This window comes from Erythrolamprus reginae, chromosome 8, assembly GCF_031021105.1.
Source record: "Erythrolamprus reginae isolate rEryReg1 chromosome 8, rEryReg1.hap1, whole genome shotgun sequence".
NCBI classification, from domain to species: Eukaryota; Metazoa; Chordata; class Lepidosauria; order Squamata; family Dipsadidae; genus Erythrolamprus; species Erythrolamprus reginae.
This window is the reverse complement of record NC_091957.1, coordinates 22,612,291-22,631,071: the sequence shown is the minus strand read 5'-3', so window position 1 is coordinate 22,631,071 and position 18,781 is coordinate 22,612,291. Positions and strand designations below refer to the sequence as shown.

The 18,781-nt window shown below is 46.6% G+C and overlaps 1 protein-coding gene across 1 annotated transcript in view; it reads left to right on the top strand.

The window, feature by feature from the left end:
* LOC139170758 (solute carrier family 2, facilitated glucose transporter member 5-like) overlaps nt 1–12,635 on the top strand; it is a 43,525-nt gene extending 30,890 nt beyond the window's left edge. The window contains exons 7-12 of the mRNA XM_070758256.1: nt 2,286–2,473; nt 3,148–3,258; nt 3,532–3,633; nt 9,516–9,591; nt 11,052–11,179; nt 11,973–12,635. Of these exons, the coding sequence (XP_070614357.1) occupies nt 2,286–2,473; nt 3,148–3,258; nt 3,532–3,633; nt 9,516–9,591; nt 11,052–11,179; nt 11,973–12,308 (941 nt within the window). The 3' untranslated portion in view covers nt 12,309–12,635. The remainder of the gene's footprint in view (nt 1–2,285; nt 2,474–3,147; nt 3,259–3,531; nt 3,634–9,515; nt 9,592–11,051; nt 11,180–11,972) is intronic.
* The last annotated feature ends 6,146 nt before the right edge of the window (nt 12,636–18,781 follow it).

Here is an 18,781-nt window from a genome sequence, read left to right as displayed (position 1 = left end):
AGGGGAAGAAAATCCAGAATCACTTTCACTCCTCTGCTCTTACAGTATTTCCAAGTCTCCAGTCCCTCTGCAGTCTTATATGATTTAAATACAGACTCCATATGGTCTCAGTAAGGCAAGCCTCAATCTCTGTCCCGGCCTCCTCCTTCCTCTTTCTTCTCCTTCCTCCCACTAGTAGTCCACCCCCTCCTTCCTGCTTCCCCCAACGGAACCGGAATATCTCTAACAAAGTAACTCCCCCCAAAGGGAACGGTGTTGGTGCCCTCTTATGGCGAACCAGTAATATTTCCTTAAAGGTACAGTCTTTACATTTTACAAACTAACATGGTTAGCTAGTGTATAGCAACACCCAAGTAGGTTACATTCAACACTAACAATACTATTTATTTCTATGTATATATGCCACGTGTGTACATACGTATTACACACAAGCACACAAAAATATTCATTATCTACTATATAAAGTGTATGTACACACATGCACGCATAGCTCTTCTAAAATTATACACATTCAACCTCATTTACTGCGATAGGAAAAACATACCCAGAGCCCAGAAGGGGGGGGATTAATAATTTTTCTACTACTCTTTCAATAAAATAATATTTTCTCACGTTGCTTCTGATCTTTCCCCCAACTGACCTCAGATTGTGCCCCCTTGTTCTTGTGTTCACTTTCCTATTAAAAACACTTCCCTCCTGAACCTTATTTAACCCTTTCACATATTTAAATGTTTCCCCCTTTCCATTCTGTCCTCCAGACTCGACAGGTGGAGTTCATGAAGTCTTTCCTGATACGTTTTATGCTTCAGACCTTCCACCATTCTTGTAGCCCATCTTTGGACCCATTCAGTTTTGTCAACATCTTTTTGTAGGTGAGGTCTCCAGAACTGAACACAGTCTTCCAAGTGGAGTCTCACCAGCGCTCTATAAAGCGATCTGGGATTAATTCTATGTGATCTGGGTTTCTTCCTCCGCCTCCTTTCCGAATTGCTATAGTATTCTCTAGAACAGAGGTCTTCATAGTTGGCTGGAGAATTCTGGGAGTTGAAATTCACAAGTCTTAAAAGTCTTAAAAAATGCTCCAGAAAATAAAATGAATAATGCTTGAAACCTAATGTTTTGCCAGAAACCTTGAGTTTGTTTGATAGTCTGCAGGAAGGAGAGTTAAGACTGTTAGGTGGAATGGAGCATTTTGGGATGTTCACTTCGGCTGTGAAAGTAGCAAGGGACACTTTAGATTTGAGTAAGTGATTATTTTGTGAGTGGCCATTTCAATCACGAAGGCACCTTTATGACAATGCTCAAAATGTGCTTTCAAAATTCAAAAGTGAGACGTTCCTGTCATTTCACTCTTCTATAACTGCTCACTTCTAGGAACCCATACCGCATCTCGGACATTAACACCCTCAAAAATGCCCTTCACTCCTCCACTCGAAAGAGAATACCCTATGAAACTAGATTTACAATCCTGGGTCTAGAAAGCTTGGAATTACGATGCCTCAAACATGACCTAAGCATAGCTCACAAGATCATTTGCTACAACGTCCTCCCTGTCAATGACTACTTCAGCTTCAACCACAACAACACACGAGCACACAACAGATTCAAACTTAATATTAACCACTCCAAACCTGACTGCAAAAAAGACGACTTTAGCAATCGAGTTGTCAAAGCGTGGAATTCTTTACCAGACTCTGTAGTGTTATCCCCCTAACCCCCCAAATTTTACCCTTAGACTATCCATGGTTGACCTCTCCCGATTCCTAAGAGGTCAGTAAAGGGTGTGCATAAGTGCACCAGGGTGCTTTCCGTCTTCTCTCCTAATGTCTCTCTTATATTTCTACTTGCTCCATGTATATGAACTCTATTATTCCCAGTGATTATTTCTTCTATATTATTCCTAATGTCTTTCCTTCTATTCTTCTATTGATGTATTTTACTATGATTATATCCTCTGAAACTTACATTATGTATTAGACTAAATAATCAAACAAACAAACAAACAAATAATTAAATAAATGGCTGAATTCGATGACCTGCTTGTTTTGAGTCCATCGATCTGGGTGTTGTTTTGTGGTTCTTGGGAAAACCCTTGGTCAAGTCACATGATTGTCAAGCCACTCCCATCTGGTCACATGGCCAGCAAGCCACACCCACAAAATAAGCCACGCCCACATCGTGGTAGTAAAAATTTTGGTAGCCCTTCACAGCATCGATTCCAGTTGGTCTTCCTCTGCAGATTCAGGCTTGGAGGTTTTCTTATTATTTTTCTTTCCTCCCCTCAGCTCTGAAGCTCCTCAGGCACAACGACGATGTCGAGAACGAAGTGGAGGAACTCCGACAGGAGGACCTATTTGAGAAGGATGAGAAGAAAATGAACCCCCTGAGGTTGCTGAAGTATCATGGGCTTCGTTGGCAAGTGGCTTCGGTGGCGATCATAGAAATAGGCCAGGAGCTTTCCGGTGTCAATGTGGTAAGGAGTCTCTAGAACCCATAAGAAGTGGAGCTAGACTCTAGCCGAAGAATGTTAGTTAGTTAGTTAGTTAGTTAGTTAGTTAGTTAGTTAGTTAGTTAGTTAGTTGATTGAATGGGAACGAGAAGGGTTTTTTTTAATGGTTTTAGGGTTTTAGATTAATTACATTAAGCTAATTGGATTTATTGTTGTTGTTGTTGTTATTATTATTATTATTATTATCATTATTATTTATTAGATTTATATGCCGCCCTTCTCCAAAATCTTGGGGCAGCTCACAGAATAAATATAGAAACAAAGCGTACAAAACAAATCTAATACATCAAAAAACTACAGCTAAAAACCCTATATCTTACTCAATCAGACAATCCAGGATGTGATATTTATTTATTTGTTTGTTTGTTTGTTTGTTCCAGCAGATGATAGATAGATGTTAGATAGATAGATAGATAGATAGATAGATAGATAGATAGATAGATGACAGACAGACAGACAGACAGACAGACAGACAGATAAAAATAAAATAAAAATAAAATAATAAAAATAAAAATAAATAAAAATAAATAAAAATAAATAAAAATAAATAAAAATAAAAATAAAATAACCAATAATGTTGAAGGTCTTCTGAGCATGTCTGGAGAGTGAGTCCTTTTCTTCTGCTGGTTTTCTTTCAGATCTACCTCAGCACTGAAGAAATGCTCAATTCGACAGGGATAAGCTACAAACAGGCCCGTTATTTCAAAATTTTAAACAATTCCCTCATACTCCTGGCTATCTTATGCGGGGTGAGCTCTCCTCCTCCTCCTCCCGCCTCCTTATTGTCTTCCTCTATTTTTAATTTTGTTTTGTTAAAGAAACCAGATGCAGCATTTCAGCCAAGTGAAATAGCCATCCTGACTTGAAATCAAACTAGCGGCTTTGGCTTTTGGGGAGGCGGGTGGGTGGGAGCTTAATGGAGGTGGAAAACAGACCACCAGGTGATCTCTGTTCTGACCTAGGAGATAAACCAGCGTGTGGTGATTCAATTCCATTTTCCTCCCCCATCCCCCATTTTGCAGATGTACATTGTGGACAGAAAAGGACGAAAAATCCAGTTTCTCGTTGGGTTTGGGATGGCCACATTCTTCACCCTCTTGCTGATGTCAACTCAAGACTTAAAGGTAACGTAACATGGGAGAAGTTGTTCACAAAGGATGGGATTTTAGAATTTAGAATAAAAAGAGTTGGAAGGGACCCTGGAGGTCTTCTAGTCCAACCCCCTGCTTGGGCAGAACACCCTACACTACTTCAAACAGATGGTTATCTTCTTAAGAACTTCCGGCATTGGAGCATTCACAACCTCTGGTGGCAAGTTGTTCCACAGATCAATTGTTCTAACTGTCAGGGAATTTCTCCTTAGTTCTAAGTTGCTTCCCTCCTTGTTTAGTTTTCACCCATTGCTTCTTCTTCTACCCCCAGATGCTTTGGAGAATTGCTTGACTCCTTCTTCTTTGTGGCAACCCCTGAGATACTGGAAGGCTGCTATCATGTCCCCCCTAGTCCTTCTTTTCATTGAACTAGCCATGCCCAGTTCCTGCAACCATTCTTCATGTGTTTTAGCCTCCAGTCCCTTAATCATCCTGGTTGCTTTTCTCTGCACTCTTTCTAGAATCTCAACATCTTTTTTGCATCATGGCGACCAAACCTGGATGCCATATTCCAAGTGTAGCTTTACCAAGGCCTTATAAAGTGGTATCAACACTTCACGTGATCTTGATTCTATCCCTCTGTTGATGCAGCCTAGAACGGTGTTGGCTTTTTTGGCAGCTGCTGCACATGGCTGGCTCATGTTTAAATTTATTTGCTTGTTTTTTTATACACCTTAAGGACTATATTAAAATATATAAAAAAGGAACAATTTAAAAAGACAATTAAAACCCCTAGTAAACCCCTAGTGTGTGTTCTGCCTGGCTTCTAGCCACCCAAGAGCAAAGTAATAAATCAAACACACAACATGGGAGCAATAAAACAAAAAGGTTTCCTTTATATATGCCTCCGGGAATGCACAAGCAATGCTGGGTTATTAGTCCAGAAGGTCAGAGTTACTCACTCAAGTCCATACAATACTTTCAGGCTTGTGCCAGAGCAATGCTGAGTTATTAGTCCAGAAGGTTACTCACTCAAATCTGCACAGTACTTCCTGCTTGAGTGTCAAAAAGTTCACAAAAATCCAAAATCCAAAATGAAACCACAATGCATCAATGTCTCTTCTTCAAAGCTCAAATGATAATCTCCCACACAGCTCACTCCAACCCTCCCTTTTTTATCAAGGTTACCGCAGCGTCATTAAATCTTATAAGCTGTGTCCTATCATTTGTTTCTGTGCTTGCGCAGCTGCTCTTGTCTTCCCAACATTCTTCATACTTGAGGATTCAGAATAGAGTTATTCATTAATTCATCCCCTTCTGAGTCCGAGGAACCTCTGGCTGGAGGGCTGGCTGAATCCATTCCCCTCTCTTTCTCTGCTGTCCTTTCCTGCTCCCTGTCTTTATTTTATTTTATTTATTTATTTTATCTAATACATAATGAAGGTTAATGAGATTAACCATGTAGAATATATATCAAAGAAAGGAAGGAAGGAAAGAAAGGAAGGAAGGAAGGAAAGAAAGGATAGGAGTGAAGATATAAGAATAAAATTCAATACAACAATGGAGGATAGAGGAAGAGATATATGGGTGGAAGAAAAGAAATATGAGATATAGGAGAGACAATTGGACAGGGGACGGAAAGCACCCTGGTGCACTTATGCACGCCCTTTACTGACCTCTTAGAAATCTGCAGAGGTCAATCGTGGATAGTCTGAGGGGAAAATGTTGAGGGTTAGGGGTTGCCACTATGGAGTCCGGTAGTGAGTTTCACACTTTGACAACTTGATTGCTAAAGTCATATTTTTTACAGTCCAGTTTGGAGCGGTTAATATTAAGTTTGTATCTGTTGCATGCTCTTGTGTTGTTGTAGTTGAAGCTGAAGTAGTCTTTGACAGGCAGGACGTTGTAGCATATGATCTTATGGGCAATACTTAGATTAAGGTGTCGTAGTTCTATGCTTTCTAGACCAAGGATTGTAAGTCTGGTTTCGTAGGGTATTCTGTTTCGAGTGGAGGAGTGAAGGGCTCTTCTGGTGAAGTATCTTTGGACATTTTCAAGGGTGTTGATGTCCGAAATGTCATATGGGTTCCAGACAGATGAGCTGTATTTGAGGATGGGTCTGGCGAAAGTCTTGTAAACTCTGGTAAGTAGAGTGAGATTGCCGGAGTAGAAGCTATGTAGGATCAGGTTAATAACTCTTGAAGCCTTTTTGGCGATGGCGTTGGCACTTATGTCATTAGATATTAGTATACCAAGGTCTTTTACCGAGTGGGGGTTGTCTGGCAGATTTTGTTTATTCAGTTTATATTTGAGGGTCGGATTCTTTTTGCCAATGTGGAGGACAGAGCATTTTTGGTTGATAGTTGAAGTTGCCAGGTGTTGGACCAATCAAAGACAATGGCAGGGTCTTTTTGGAGAATAGCTGAATTGTCCGTGGTGTTGAAGAGTTTTACATCGTCAGCGAAAAGAAGACAGTTGCTAGTGATATGATCGCAGAGGTTGTTGATGTAGAGCAGTGTTTCCCAACCTTGGCAACTTGAAGAGATCTGGACTTCAACTCCCAGAATTCCCCAGCCAGTGAATGCTGGCCAGGGAATTCTGGGAGTTGAAGTCCAGATCTCTTCAAGTTGCCAAGGTTGGGAAACACTGATGTAGAGGATGAAAAGAGTAGGTCCTAGTATGCTGCCATGGGGAACGCCACTTTTTCTCCCTGTGTCATCTTCTGATTCCCTGTCTGACTCGTGTTGCAGCCAGATGGGTCTTCTGGAAACAGACAGCTCTCTGATGCCAACCACAACACCGTGTATCTTTTATTTGTCAAAACGTATACAAGATAATAGGTATGGTATAAACATAATAGGTCCCACAGAGTTGGCCTTCTCCAGGTCCCGTTAACAAAACAATGCCGTTTGACGGGACCCAGAAGAGCCTTCTCTCTGGTGGCCCCAGCCCTCTGGAATCAACTCCCACTGGAGATTAGGACTGCCCCCACCCTCCTTGCATTTCGCAAGCTCCTGAAAACTCACCTTTGTCGCCAGGCATGGGGAAATTGATTCCCCTCGGCTGCTTCATTTTATGTATGGTTTGTTTGGGTTGTATGATTGTTTTGAATTAAGGGTTTTAAAACTGTTTTTGCTTTTAACATTGGATTTGTATGTTGTATTACTGTAGTGAGCCGCTCCGAGTCCTAGAAGAGGGGTGGCATACAAATCTAATAATTTATTATTACTATTACTATTACTATTACTATTATTATTATTATAAACAAAAGTAAAGTAGGTATAGGTAAATGTGGACAATGGGACAGTAGGACAGGGACGGTAGGCACAATAGTGCACTTATTCACGCCCCTTACAAACCTCTTAGAAATGGGGAGAGGTCGACTGTAGACAATCTGAGAATAAGGTTTTTGGGATTTGGGGGAAGAAACCACAGAATCAGGTAGTGTATTCCAGGCATCGATCGTCTGTTGCTGACGTCGTATTTTCTGTACTAGGAAACTAGATTTGTCCACTCGGGCTCAAAGATCCCTCTCGCAGTTTATTGAGTAAGACAGCGTTTCCCAACCGGTGTGCCGCGGCACACTAGTGTGCCGCGAGACACAGTCAGGTGTGCCGCCAAGCTTCAGCTGGGCGTGGCGCTGCCGGTGCCTCCGAGCTCCCACTCGCAGCTGTCCCCCGGTTCCTGCCCATTGCCGCGGTTTCTGGCGCTCTCCTGCTGGGCCCCAAAGAAGGAAGGCGGGAAAAAGGAGAGCGAGTGGGAGCTCGGAGGCACCAGCAGCGCCCCGCCCAGCTGGAGTTTCCTGGCGTCGGCGGCAAGTGTCCTTTGGGCCCGGCGGGAGGGCACTGGCGGTGGGAGCGGGAGCGTGCCGGCTGCAGCGTCCCCAGGCGGTCATGGGGAGATGGAGGCGGCGAGAGGGAGCATCAGCGCCACCCCTCTACGAGCAGCAAGACCCTCAGCGACGGGGCATGCCGTTTGCCTTTCGGCTCCGTCGCTGAGGCTTTTGCTGCTCGTGGAAGGGAAGGCGCCGATGCCCAAAGCCTCAGCGACGTTTGGCTGCCAGGGGGGTGGGGAGGAGAAAATCCTCCCCCCCCCTCCAGGAGCAGCAAAAGCCTAAGTGACGGATCGCGCCGTTTCCCTTTCGGCTCCGTCGCTGAGGCTTTTGCTGCTCGTGGAAGGGAAGGCGCCGATGCCCAAAGCCTCAGCGACGTTTGGCTGCCGGGGGGGTGTGGAGGAGAAAATCCTCCCCCCCCCCTCCAGGAGCAGCAAAAGCCTAAGTGACGGATCGCGCCGTTTCCCTTTCGGCTCCGTCGCTGAGGCTTTTGCTTCTCCTGGAGGGGGGGTTGGCGGTGCCGATGCCAAATGCTTTCCCTCCGCGGTGGGGGGTGGAGGGCAGCCGCAGTCAGCCCCAGGAGACAAAGAGGGAATGAGAGAAAGGAAAGAGACAGAAAGGGAGGGAGAGAAAGAACAAGTGAGAGATAGAAAGGATAGAGAGAAAGGAAAGAGAGAGAAAGGGAGGGAGAGAAGGAATGAGGGAAAAAGGGAGGAAGAGAGAGAAATTAGAAACATGAGAGAGAAAAGGGGGAAAGACAGGAGAAGTACCCAGAAATGAGACAGTAGTATAAATTTCAGGAAGGATGATTGATGATTGACTGTACAGGTATTTATAAGGGGATGTTACATGGGATTGTATATATGAGGGGGTTATGTATGTATGTATGTATGTATGTATGTATGTATGTATGTATGCATGCATGCATGCATGCATTTATTTATTTATTTATTTATTTATTTATTTATTTATTTATTTATTTATTTATTTGTGTCATTTTGGTTGGTGGTGTGCCCCAGGATTTTATAAATGTAAAAAATGTGCCGCGGCTCAAAAAAGGTTGAAAATCACTGGAGTAAGGTACCACAAAATGGACAATGCAAAACTGGTATAGGTACATGGTGGACCATATTCAATTTGAAATTATGGATAAAAGGATAAATTCGGATAATGAAACTAAATTGGGACAAGTGATGGGACGGTGGGACAAGCTAAGACAATTTATGAGGAGCAGAATCCGAGACCAAGCTACAAGAAATAAATTGGAATCACTCTATAATATGTAAATAGATATATTGCTCTTGGGTCAAGTGGACTACATAAGAAACACCCCCGATTTGGTGGTGGGATATGTGTGTGTGTCTGGGTGGTGGGCACTTTTCACTATGCACTGTTTTATGTTGCATGTATATTAAACTTGTTAAAAATTAATAAAAATATATTTTTAAAAAAGAGTAGGGTACCACAAATACGGTAGCTAGTACATTTTGTTTTTCTTATCTAAATCTTGTGGCCCGCAAGACAACTTTTAAGGGGAGTTGGCTCCAGAGACGCCCGAAATCTGGATTTTTAAAAATTTCTTCTACCTCAGGACAGGTTGAGAAAATAAATGCTTACTTGAGTCAGGAGTTTTGGTCAGAGGTAACGTAAGGCTGTGGCTTCTTATTTTGCTAAAACCCAAATTTGTGAACACTCCAATTCTGGACGTTTTTAAGGATCAGGGGAGACATGATAGCAGCCTTCCAATATCTCAGGGGTTGCCACAAAGAAGAGGGAGTCAACCTATTCTCCAAAGCACCTGAGGGTAGGACAAGAAGCAATGGGTGGAAACTAAACAAGGAGAGAAGCAACTTAGAACTAAGGAGAAATTTAGAACAATTGATCCGTGGAACAACTTGCCACCAGAAGTTGTTGAATGCTCCAACACTGGAAGTTTTTAAGAACAGGTTGGATTGACATTTGTCTGAAGTAGTGTAGGGTTTCCTGCCTAAGCAGGGCGTTGGACTAGAAGACCTCCAAGGTCCCTTCCAATTCTGTTATTCCATATCTAACTGTTTCTCCCCCTCCCCCCCCACCTCCGCAGAATAAATTTCCCTGGTTGGCAATCTTCAACAACGTTCTTGTCAATATTTACTTTGTCATCCAAGCCATGGGGCCAAGTAAGTACTGTATTTGTGTTTGGGGGTAGGTGGACGCCTCTATGTGGGTTGTCTAGATTCGCACCCGGGCCTGGGATTTCCCCACCCACGGGGGGAAAAAAAACAACTCCTCCACTCAATTGCTTTTATCGAAAGGCTGCCAAGAAAAAAGACTTCAAAATTCTCCAATTGAAGTAGCCCTCGGCTATCTGGTTTTAGTGACTGGAAAAATAATGGGGCCAGTTTTCGTATCAGCATCCCTCGGGGGTGGGGGTGTCATGCGATCAAAATTTGCAGCTGGTATACCAGTGGTACCTCTACCTAAGAATGCCTCTACTTACAAACTTTTCTAGATAAGAACCGGGTGTTCAAGATTTTTTTTTTGCCTCTTCTCAAGAACCATTTTCCACTTACAAATCTGAGCCTCCAAAACTGTAGCTGGAAAAGGAAGGGAGAAGCCTCCGTGGGGCCTCTCTAGGAATCTCCTGGGAGGAAACAGGGCCGGAAAAGGCAGGGAGAAGCCTCCGTGGGGCCTCTCTAGGAATCTCCTGGGAGGAAACAGGGCCGGAAAAGGCAGGGAGAAGTCTCCATGGGGCCTTTCTAGGAATCTCCTGGGAGGAAACAGGGCCAGAAAAGGCAGGGAGAAGCCTCCGTGCGGCCTCTCTAGGAATCTCCTGGGAGGAAACAGGGCTGGCATAGGCAGGGAGAAGCCTCTGTGGGGCCTCTCTAGGAATCTCCTGGGAGGAAACAGGGCCGGAAAAGGCAGGGAGAAGCCTCAGTGGGGCATCTCTAGGGATCTCCTGGGAGAAAACAGGGCCAGAAAAAGCAGGGAGAAGCCTCAGTGGGGCATCTCTAGGAATCTCCTGGGAGGAAACAGGGCCGGAAAAGGCAGGGGAAGTCTCCATGGGGCCTTTCTAGGAATCTCCTGGGAGGAAACAGGGCCAGAAAAGGCAGGTAGAAGCCTCAGTGGGGCATCTCTAGGAATCTCCTGGGAGGAAACAGGGCCGGAAAAGGCAGGGAGAAGTCTCCATGGGGCCTTTCTAGGAATCTCCTGGGAGGAAACAGGGCTGGAAAAGGTGGGGAGAAGCCTCTGTGGGGCCTCTCTAGGAATCTGCTGTGGTTTCCCCAATCACATGCATTATTTGCTTTACATTGATTCCTATGGGAAAAATGGCTTCTTCTTACTAACGTTCCTACTTAAGAACCTGGTCACAGAACAAATTAAGTTCGTTAGTAGAGGTACCACTGTATATTTATATCCTGGGGGTGGATGTCACATTTTTGCAACCCCCACCCAAATCTTTTCCTTCCTTCCTTCCTTCCTTCCTTCCTTCCTTCCCTCCCTCCCTCCTTCCTTCCCTCCTTCTTTCCTCCCTCCTTTTCCTCTCCCTCCCTCCTTCTTTTCCATCCTTCTCTCTCTCTCCCTACCCCTCTCCTTTTCCCCCTCCCTCCCTCCCTCCTCCTTTTTTTTTGTGCCTCAGGTGCCCTGATCAACCTCCTGGTTGGAGAGCTCTTTCTACAGTCTTCCAGAGCCTCTGCTTATGTCATCGGACAATTCTTACACTGGTGCTTCAACTACCTATCTGTCATAAACCTTGTCTACGTGGAGGTGAGTCAATCCACACCTATTTTTTCGGACATCACTCAAAAATAAGACATTAAAAACCAGTGGTCCAATCTACTTACCTTCCCTACCGATTTGGAGCCGTAGGAAATGGCGACCTCTGGGCAGGTGGGCGGAGCCTCACGCTGCTGCCATTACCGATTCGCCAAACTGCTGCCGGCCGCTGCTACCAGTTCGCCTGAATTGGGCCGAACTGGTAGGATTTCATCACTGATAACCCACCCAGAAATCAGGAGGGCCAACGAACCAGGAATTATTGGGGGGATTTTCTCTGGTTAAGCAAAGGGAGATTTATAGCTTTGGGATCCATATTCTGGGTAAATGGAAGCTGTAAACGCACATTTTTCAAGCTTGATAAGTTTAAGAGATAGGGACTTTAGCTCCCAGAATGCACCAGCTGGCCATCTTAGGGAACTCTGGGAATTCTGGGAGTTGAAGTTCACACACTTTAGAGCTTGGTGGCTGGGGAATTCTGGGAGTTGAAGTCCATATCCTGAAAACCTGCTGTCTGGGGAATTCTGGGAGTTGAAGTCCACATACCTAAAAACCTGCTGTCTGGGGAATTCTGGGAGTTGAAGTCCACATACCTGAAAACCTGCTGTCTGGGGAATTCTGGGAGTTGTATGTAGTCCACATACTTTAGAACCTGCTGGCAGGGAAATTATGGGAGTTGTAGTCCACATACTTTAGAACCTGCTGGCTGGGGAATTCTGGGAGTTGAAGCCCACTCATCCTAAACTCCCTTTGGACATTAACTTTCCCTCCTTTTGTTCTCCAGAGGTACACCGGGCCTTACAGCCTCATCCTTGGCAGCCCGGTTAGCTTGGTTACCTTTTTCTACATCTGGAAGGTTATCCCTGAAACTAAAGGCAGGACCTTTCTGGAGATCAGGGGGCCTGATGCCGTGGTACAAGGTGAGCAAAGAAATCAGGAGAAAGAAATCAGCGCTTTCCACTCAAATTTCAGTTTAATAAGGAGCGACTGTCGGCTTTTTTGCAAGCGCCCAGCTCTGCTTCCCTCTCCATTCGATTTTCTACAAAGTCAACATCGCTTTCCATATCCTTGGATTGTGGCAAGATGGTGGCACACCGTTCTTTGGGTCGTTCTCTTGTAAATAGAAAAAGTTGTGTGTGTGTGTGTGTGTTTGCTTTCTTTTCTTTTTTCAAAATTTCTTCATTGAGTTTTCACAAATAATTCAACTCACAATTTATTCCATTTTACAGATCATAAACCATCTTTGTTAATGTTTTTCAGTAGAGTTTTTTAACCTGTTACATTCCATTGCATACATTAAACTTTATACATTTATTTTCTAATATTTATTACATTCACTAAATGATAAATGAAACTATTTACAAGGTAACTGTAGTTTGTTTCAATTGTACTGTTCATAGTATATTATTTCTATATGTTTACTTTCATTAAAGTATTTTTTTCGTGAGGGGGATGTAAACGTGGAGTGTCTGTTCCGTTGTCACCCACAAGCACACAACAGATACCATCTCAAAGTCAACCGCTCTAAACTTGACTGCAGGAACTACGACTTTAGTAACCGAGTAGTGGATTCATGGAACTCACTACCTGACTCTGTAGTATCGTCACCTAACCCCCTCCCAAAACTTTACACTTCGAATGTCCACTGTTGACCTCAACCAATTCCTAAGCGGTCAGTATAGGATGTGCATAATAATAATTATTATTATTATTATTATTATTATTATTATTATTATTATTATTATTTATTAGATTTGTATGCCGTCTCTCTCCGAGGACTTGGTGCTCACAACAGAACAATACACAATATACAAATCCAATGTAAAAAATAATTTTAGAAAACCCTTATAAAAATAATCATACAACTCAAACAAACCATACATACATTACAATAGCTAAGGGGTATATAAATTTCCCCATGCCTGGCGACATAGATGAGTTTTCAGGAGTTTACGAAAGGCAAGAAGGGTGGAGGCAGTCCTAATCTCGGGGGGGAGTTGGTTCCAGAGGGCCGGGGCCTCCACAGAGAAGGCTCTTCCCCTGGGCCCCACCAGATGACATTGTTTAGTTGACGGGACACGGAGAAGGCCAACTCTTTGGGACCTAATCGGTCACTGGGATTCGTGCAGCAGAAGGCGGTCCCGGAGGTACTCTGGTCCAATGCCATGAAGGGCTTTATAGGTCATGACCAACACTTTGAATTGTGACCGGAAACTGATTGGCAGCCAGTGCAAGCCGTGGAGTGTTGACGAGACATGGGCATATCTGGGAAGGCCCATGATTGCTCTCGCGGCTGCATTCTGTAAAACGGAGGAACAACTGAGACGCTCAGCGTGGGGGCGGGTGAGAGCCACTGCGACCTGGGCGTCACCCAAGGAGTCCAGCCCAGCTGAGAAACCGGAGGGGACTGCTGGCGGCTATTTAAGATCCTAAGATGCCAGAAATGCCAAGGAACAACTGAGACGCTCAGCGTGGGGGCGGGTGAGAGCCGCTGCGACCTGGGCGTCACCCGAGGAGTCCAGCCCAGCTGAGAAACCAGAGGGGACTGCTGGCGGCTATTTAAGATCCTAAGACGCCAGAAATGCCGAGGAACAACTGAGACGCTCAGCGTGGGGGCGGGTGAGAGCCGCTGCGACCTGGGCATCACCCGAGGAGTCCAGCCCAGCTGAGAAACCGGTGGGGACTGCTGGCGGCTATTTAACATCCTAAGACGCCAGAAATGCCGAGGAACAACTGAGACGCTCAGCGTGGGGGCGGGTGAGAGCCGCTGTGACCTGGGCGTCACCCGAGGAGTCCAGCCCAGCTGAGAAACCGGAGGGGGCTGCTGGCGGCTATTTAAGACTCTAAGACGCCAGAAATGCCAAGGAACAACTGAGACGCTCAGCGTGGGGGCGGGTGAGAGCCGCTGCAACCTGGGCATCACCCGAGGAGTCCAGCCCAGCTGAGAAACCGGAGGGGGCTGCTGGCGGAGGTGGCCTGGATCAGATCAGACACCTTACCGGACAAGGCAGACCTCAGACGCCAGGATGCCAAATGGTGGGGGCACCTGGCGTCGAAGAGGATGCTGCCTGGCAGTGGAACCTGAATTACCAACCATTATGGGGACCATCTGTGTCCGAACCACTTCTGCCGGGATCATGTGGAGGCTGCTCAGAAGAGGTTTGAGAGTCGTATGGAGCCACGGAGGGTGTGGGGATTCGGAGATGTCGCCCAATAGGACTATTAGCACTTGGGGGGAGACTGGGACGACCAGCGATTATTGGGACTGTTACAGGGAGAGAACTTGGAATGATCCCAAATAAGGCAAGAGACAGATCCTGGAGTGCCGGCCAATGGCAGCTGCCAGCACTGAGAAGTCCATTCTATTATTGCACTTTAAGACTAAGACATTGGCTTTAAGACACTTTAAGCCACTTTAAGACTAAGACATCAGCCAACCTGGAGTCTGGTTCCCTCGTGCTGCTGTGTTCCCTTCATCAATTTATGTTTTCTATTTGATACTATTTTTTTTACTGGTTTTAGTGTTTTTAAATTGCTTAATTGCTATTTTAAATTGTTATTAATTTAATCAATTTTTAATATAATTGGGAGTTCTAGATTAATGGATGATTGGGATAAATATACTTGTGGGTATGAATGGAATGACTGGTATGATTGGGTTGGTGGGGGTGGGTGGGGTTATGGTATGGATGAGATGATTGATAATAGTATGAATGAGAGATTTGGCCCACCTGACGCTCGGGAGACAGGAGAGGAAGGGGCACTGATCTCTGGGGTGGCAGAGGGTCGGAATATTCCAGTGTTGCTGGGGAGAGGCAGATATGGCGGGGGCCACAGAGTTAGCCGTTCCAGGGGAACGAGGGATCGTTGCTTAATAATGGTCCCTTGTTCTGGCTCTGTGAGCCCAATCTTGGGTACTGGTGATGAGTGTAACTCTGGCCCTGGGCTCAGGTTGCTGCTGCTTAATGCCAGGTCGGTGGTAAATAAAGCTCTCCTCATCCGGGATTTGATCCTGAATGAGGAGGCCGACCTGGCATGTATTACTGAAACCTGGCTGGGCCCAGAGGGAGTGGCTATTATAGCCAGGGAGAGCCTTTGCCTGCGTAGACTCATTGCTCCGGAAATTGCGGGTTGCGAGTCTCTCTTGTTGAAGTTGGACTTAGGGGTTCAGGTGGGCTTATTTCTCACGTACCTGCCTCCCAGCTGCGTGTCAAAAGCCCTGCCTGTGCTGCTTGAGGAGGTAGCCGGGTTGGTGGTGGAGTTCCCCGGACTCATTGTCCTGGGGGACTTCAACCTGCCATCACTCGGCGAAACCTCTGGGTTGGCACAGGAGTTCATGGCCACCATGACAGCCATGGACCTGACCCAAGTAGTACAGGGTCCGACTCACGAGGGAGGGCACGCACCTGACATGGTATTCCTTTCTGAGCAATTGAGTAATGGTCTGAGACTAAGGGGCTTAGAAGTGTTGCCTTTGTCATGGTCAGACCATTTCCTACTACGGCTTGACTTCCTGGCTCCAATCCTTCCCCGCAGGGAGGCGGAACCAATGAAGTTGTTCCGCCCCAGACGCCTGATGGACCCAGAGGGCTTTCAGACGGCGCTTGGGGTTATTCCAGAGGCACTCGTCCACAGTTCGGCAGAGTCTCTTGCAGAAGCCTGGAACAGGGCTGCTGCGGAGGCTCTTGACCGGATTGCGCCTTTGCGACCTCTCCGTGGCGCTAGACCCCGTAGAGCCCCATGGTTCAACGAGGAGCTCCGGGAGTTGAAACGCCAAAAGAGATGTCTAGAGAAGCGATGGAGGAAGAGTAGGTCTGAATCTGATCGAACACGTGTAAGAGCTTTTATTAAGACTTACAAAGTGGCACTCAAGGCGGCAAGATGCGCATACCATGCCGCCTTGATTGCATCAGCAGAATCCCGCCCGGCCGCTCTGTTTAGGGTGACCCGCTCCCTTCTTAACCAGGGGGGAGTTGGGGAGCCCTTGCAGCGTAGTGCCGAGGATTTTAACACGTTTTTCGCTGATAAAGTCGCTCAGATCCGGGCTGACCTCGACTCCAATTGTAAAACAGAGTCGACTGACAACGAGTCAGTCGAGGTGACTGGGGCACGTACTTGTCCACCTGTCTGGGAAGAGTTTGATCTGGTGACACCTGATGAAGTGGACAAGGCCATTGGAGCTGTGAGTTCCGCCACCTGCTTACTGGATCCGTGTCCCTCCTGGTTGGTCTCGGCCAGCAGGGAGGTGACACGGAGCTGGGCCCAGGAGATTACCAACGCTTCCTTGGGGAGGGGAGTTTTTCCAACACTCTATAAAGAAGCGCTCGTGCGCCCCCTCCTCAAGAAGCCTTCCCTGGACCCAGCCGTACTTAATAACTATCGTCCAGTCTCCAACCTTCCCTTTATGGGGAAGGTTGTTGAGAAGGTGGTGGCACTCCAGCTTGGAAGAAGCCGATTGGAAGAAGCCGATTATCTAGGTCCCCAGCAGTCGGGTTTCAGGCCCGGTTACAGCACGGAAACCGTTTTGGTCGCGTTGATGGATGATCTCTGGCGGGCCCGGGACAGGGGTTTATCCTCTGTCCTGGTGCTCCTCGACCTCTCAGCGGCTTTCGATACCATCGACCATGGTATCCTTCTGCACCGGCTGGAGGGGTTGGGGGTGGGAGGCACTGTTCTTCAGTGGTTCTCCTCCTACCTCTCTGGTCGGTCGCAGTCGGTGTTAGTGGGGGGTCAGAGGTCGGCTCCGAGGTCTCTCCCTTGTGGGGTGCCTCAGGGGTCGGTCCTCTCCCCCCTACTATTCAACATCTACATGAAACCGCTGGGTGAGATCATCCAAGGACATGGGGTGAGGTATCATCAATATGCTGATGATACCCAGCTTTACATCTCCACCCCATGCCCAGTCAACGAAGTGGTGGAAGTGATGTGCCGGTGCCTGGAGGCTGTTGGGTGTCAACAGACTCAAACTCAACCCGGATAAGACGGAGTGGCTGTGGGTTTTGCCTCCCAAGGACAATCCCACCTGTCTGTCCATTACCCTGGGGGGGGGGGAATTATTGACCCCCTCAGAGAGGGTCCGCAACTTGGGCGTCCTCCTCGATCCACAGCTCACATTAGAAAACCATCTCTCAGCTGTGGCGAGGGGGGCGTTTGCCCAGGTTTGCCTGGTGCACCAGTTGTGGCCCTATCTGGACCGGGACTCATTGCTCACAGTCACTCATGCCCTCATCACCTCGAGGTTCGGCTACTGTAATGCTCTCTACATGGGGCTACCTTTGAAAAGTGTTCGTAAACTTCAGATCGTGCAAAATGCAGCTGCGAGAGAAGTCATGGGCTTACCTAGGTATGCCCATGTTTCACCATCACTCCGCAGTCTGCATTGGCTGCCGATCAATTTCCGGTCACAATTCAAAGTGTTGGTTATGACCTTTAAAGCCCTTCATGGCATTGGACCAGAATATCTCCAAGACCGCCTCCTGCCGCACGAATCCCAGCGACCGATTAGGTCCCACAGAGTGGGCCTTCTCCGGGTCCCGTCAACTAAACAATGTCGGTTGGCGGGCCCCAGGGGAAGAGCCTTCTCTGTGGCGGCACCGGCTCTCTGGAACCAACTCCCCCCGGAGATTAGAACTGCCCCTACTCTCCTTGCCTTCCGTAAACTCCTTAAAACCCACCTTTGCCGTCAGGCATGGGGGAATTGAAACACCTCCCCCTGGGCATGTTTAATTTATACATGGTATGCTTGTGTGTGTGTATGTTAGTTTATGGGGTTTTTTAAATTTCTAAATATTTTAATTAATTGCATTATTTATGATTTGTTTCACTTGTTGTGAGCCGCCCTGAGTCTTCGGAGAGGGGCGGCATACAAATCCAAATAATAAATAAAAATAAATAAATAAATTCTGCACGATCTGAAGTTTCAGAACACTTTTCAAAGATAGCCCCATGTAGAGAGTGTTGCAGTAGTCAAAACTCGAGGTGATGAGGGCATGAGTGACTGTGAGCAATGACTCCCTGTCCAAATAGAGACGCCGCTAGTGCACCAGGCAAACCTGGGCAAACACCCTCCTCACCACAGCTGAAAGATGGGGCTCTAATGTTAGCTGTGGATCGAGGAGGACGCCCAAGTTGTGGATCTTCTCCGAGGGGGGTCAATAAATCCCCCCCAGGGTAATGGATGGACAGATGGAATTGTCCTTGGGAGGCAAAACCACAGGCACTCCGTCTTATCAGGGTTGAGTTTGAGTCTGTTGACACCCATCTAGACCACAACATCACTTCCACTGCTTCACTGACTAGACATGGTGTGGAGATGTACAGCTTGGTATCATCAGCGTACTAATGATATCTCACACTATGCCCTTGGATGATCTCACCCAGAGGTTTCATGTAGATATTAAATAGCAGGGGGGAGAAAACTGACCCCTGAGGCAGCCCACAAGGGAGAGACCTAGAGGTCGACCTCTGCCCCTCACTAACACTGACTGAAAAACAGTGCCTCCCACTCCCAACCCTTCCAGCTGGTGCAGAAGGATACCATGGTCAATGGTATCGAAAGCCGCTGAGAGGTCAAGAAGCACCAGGACAGAGGAC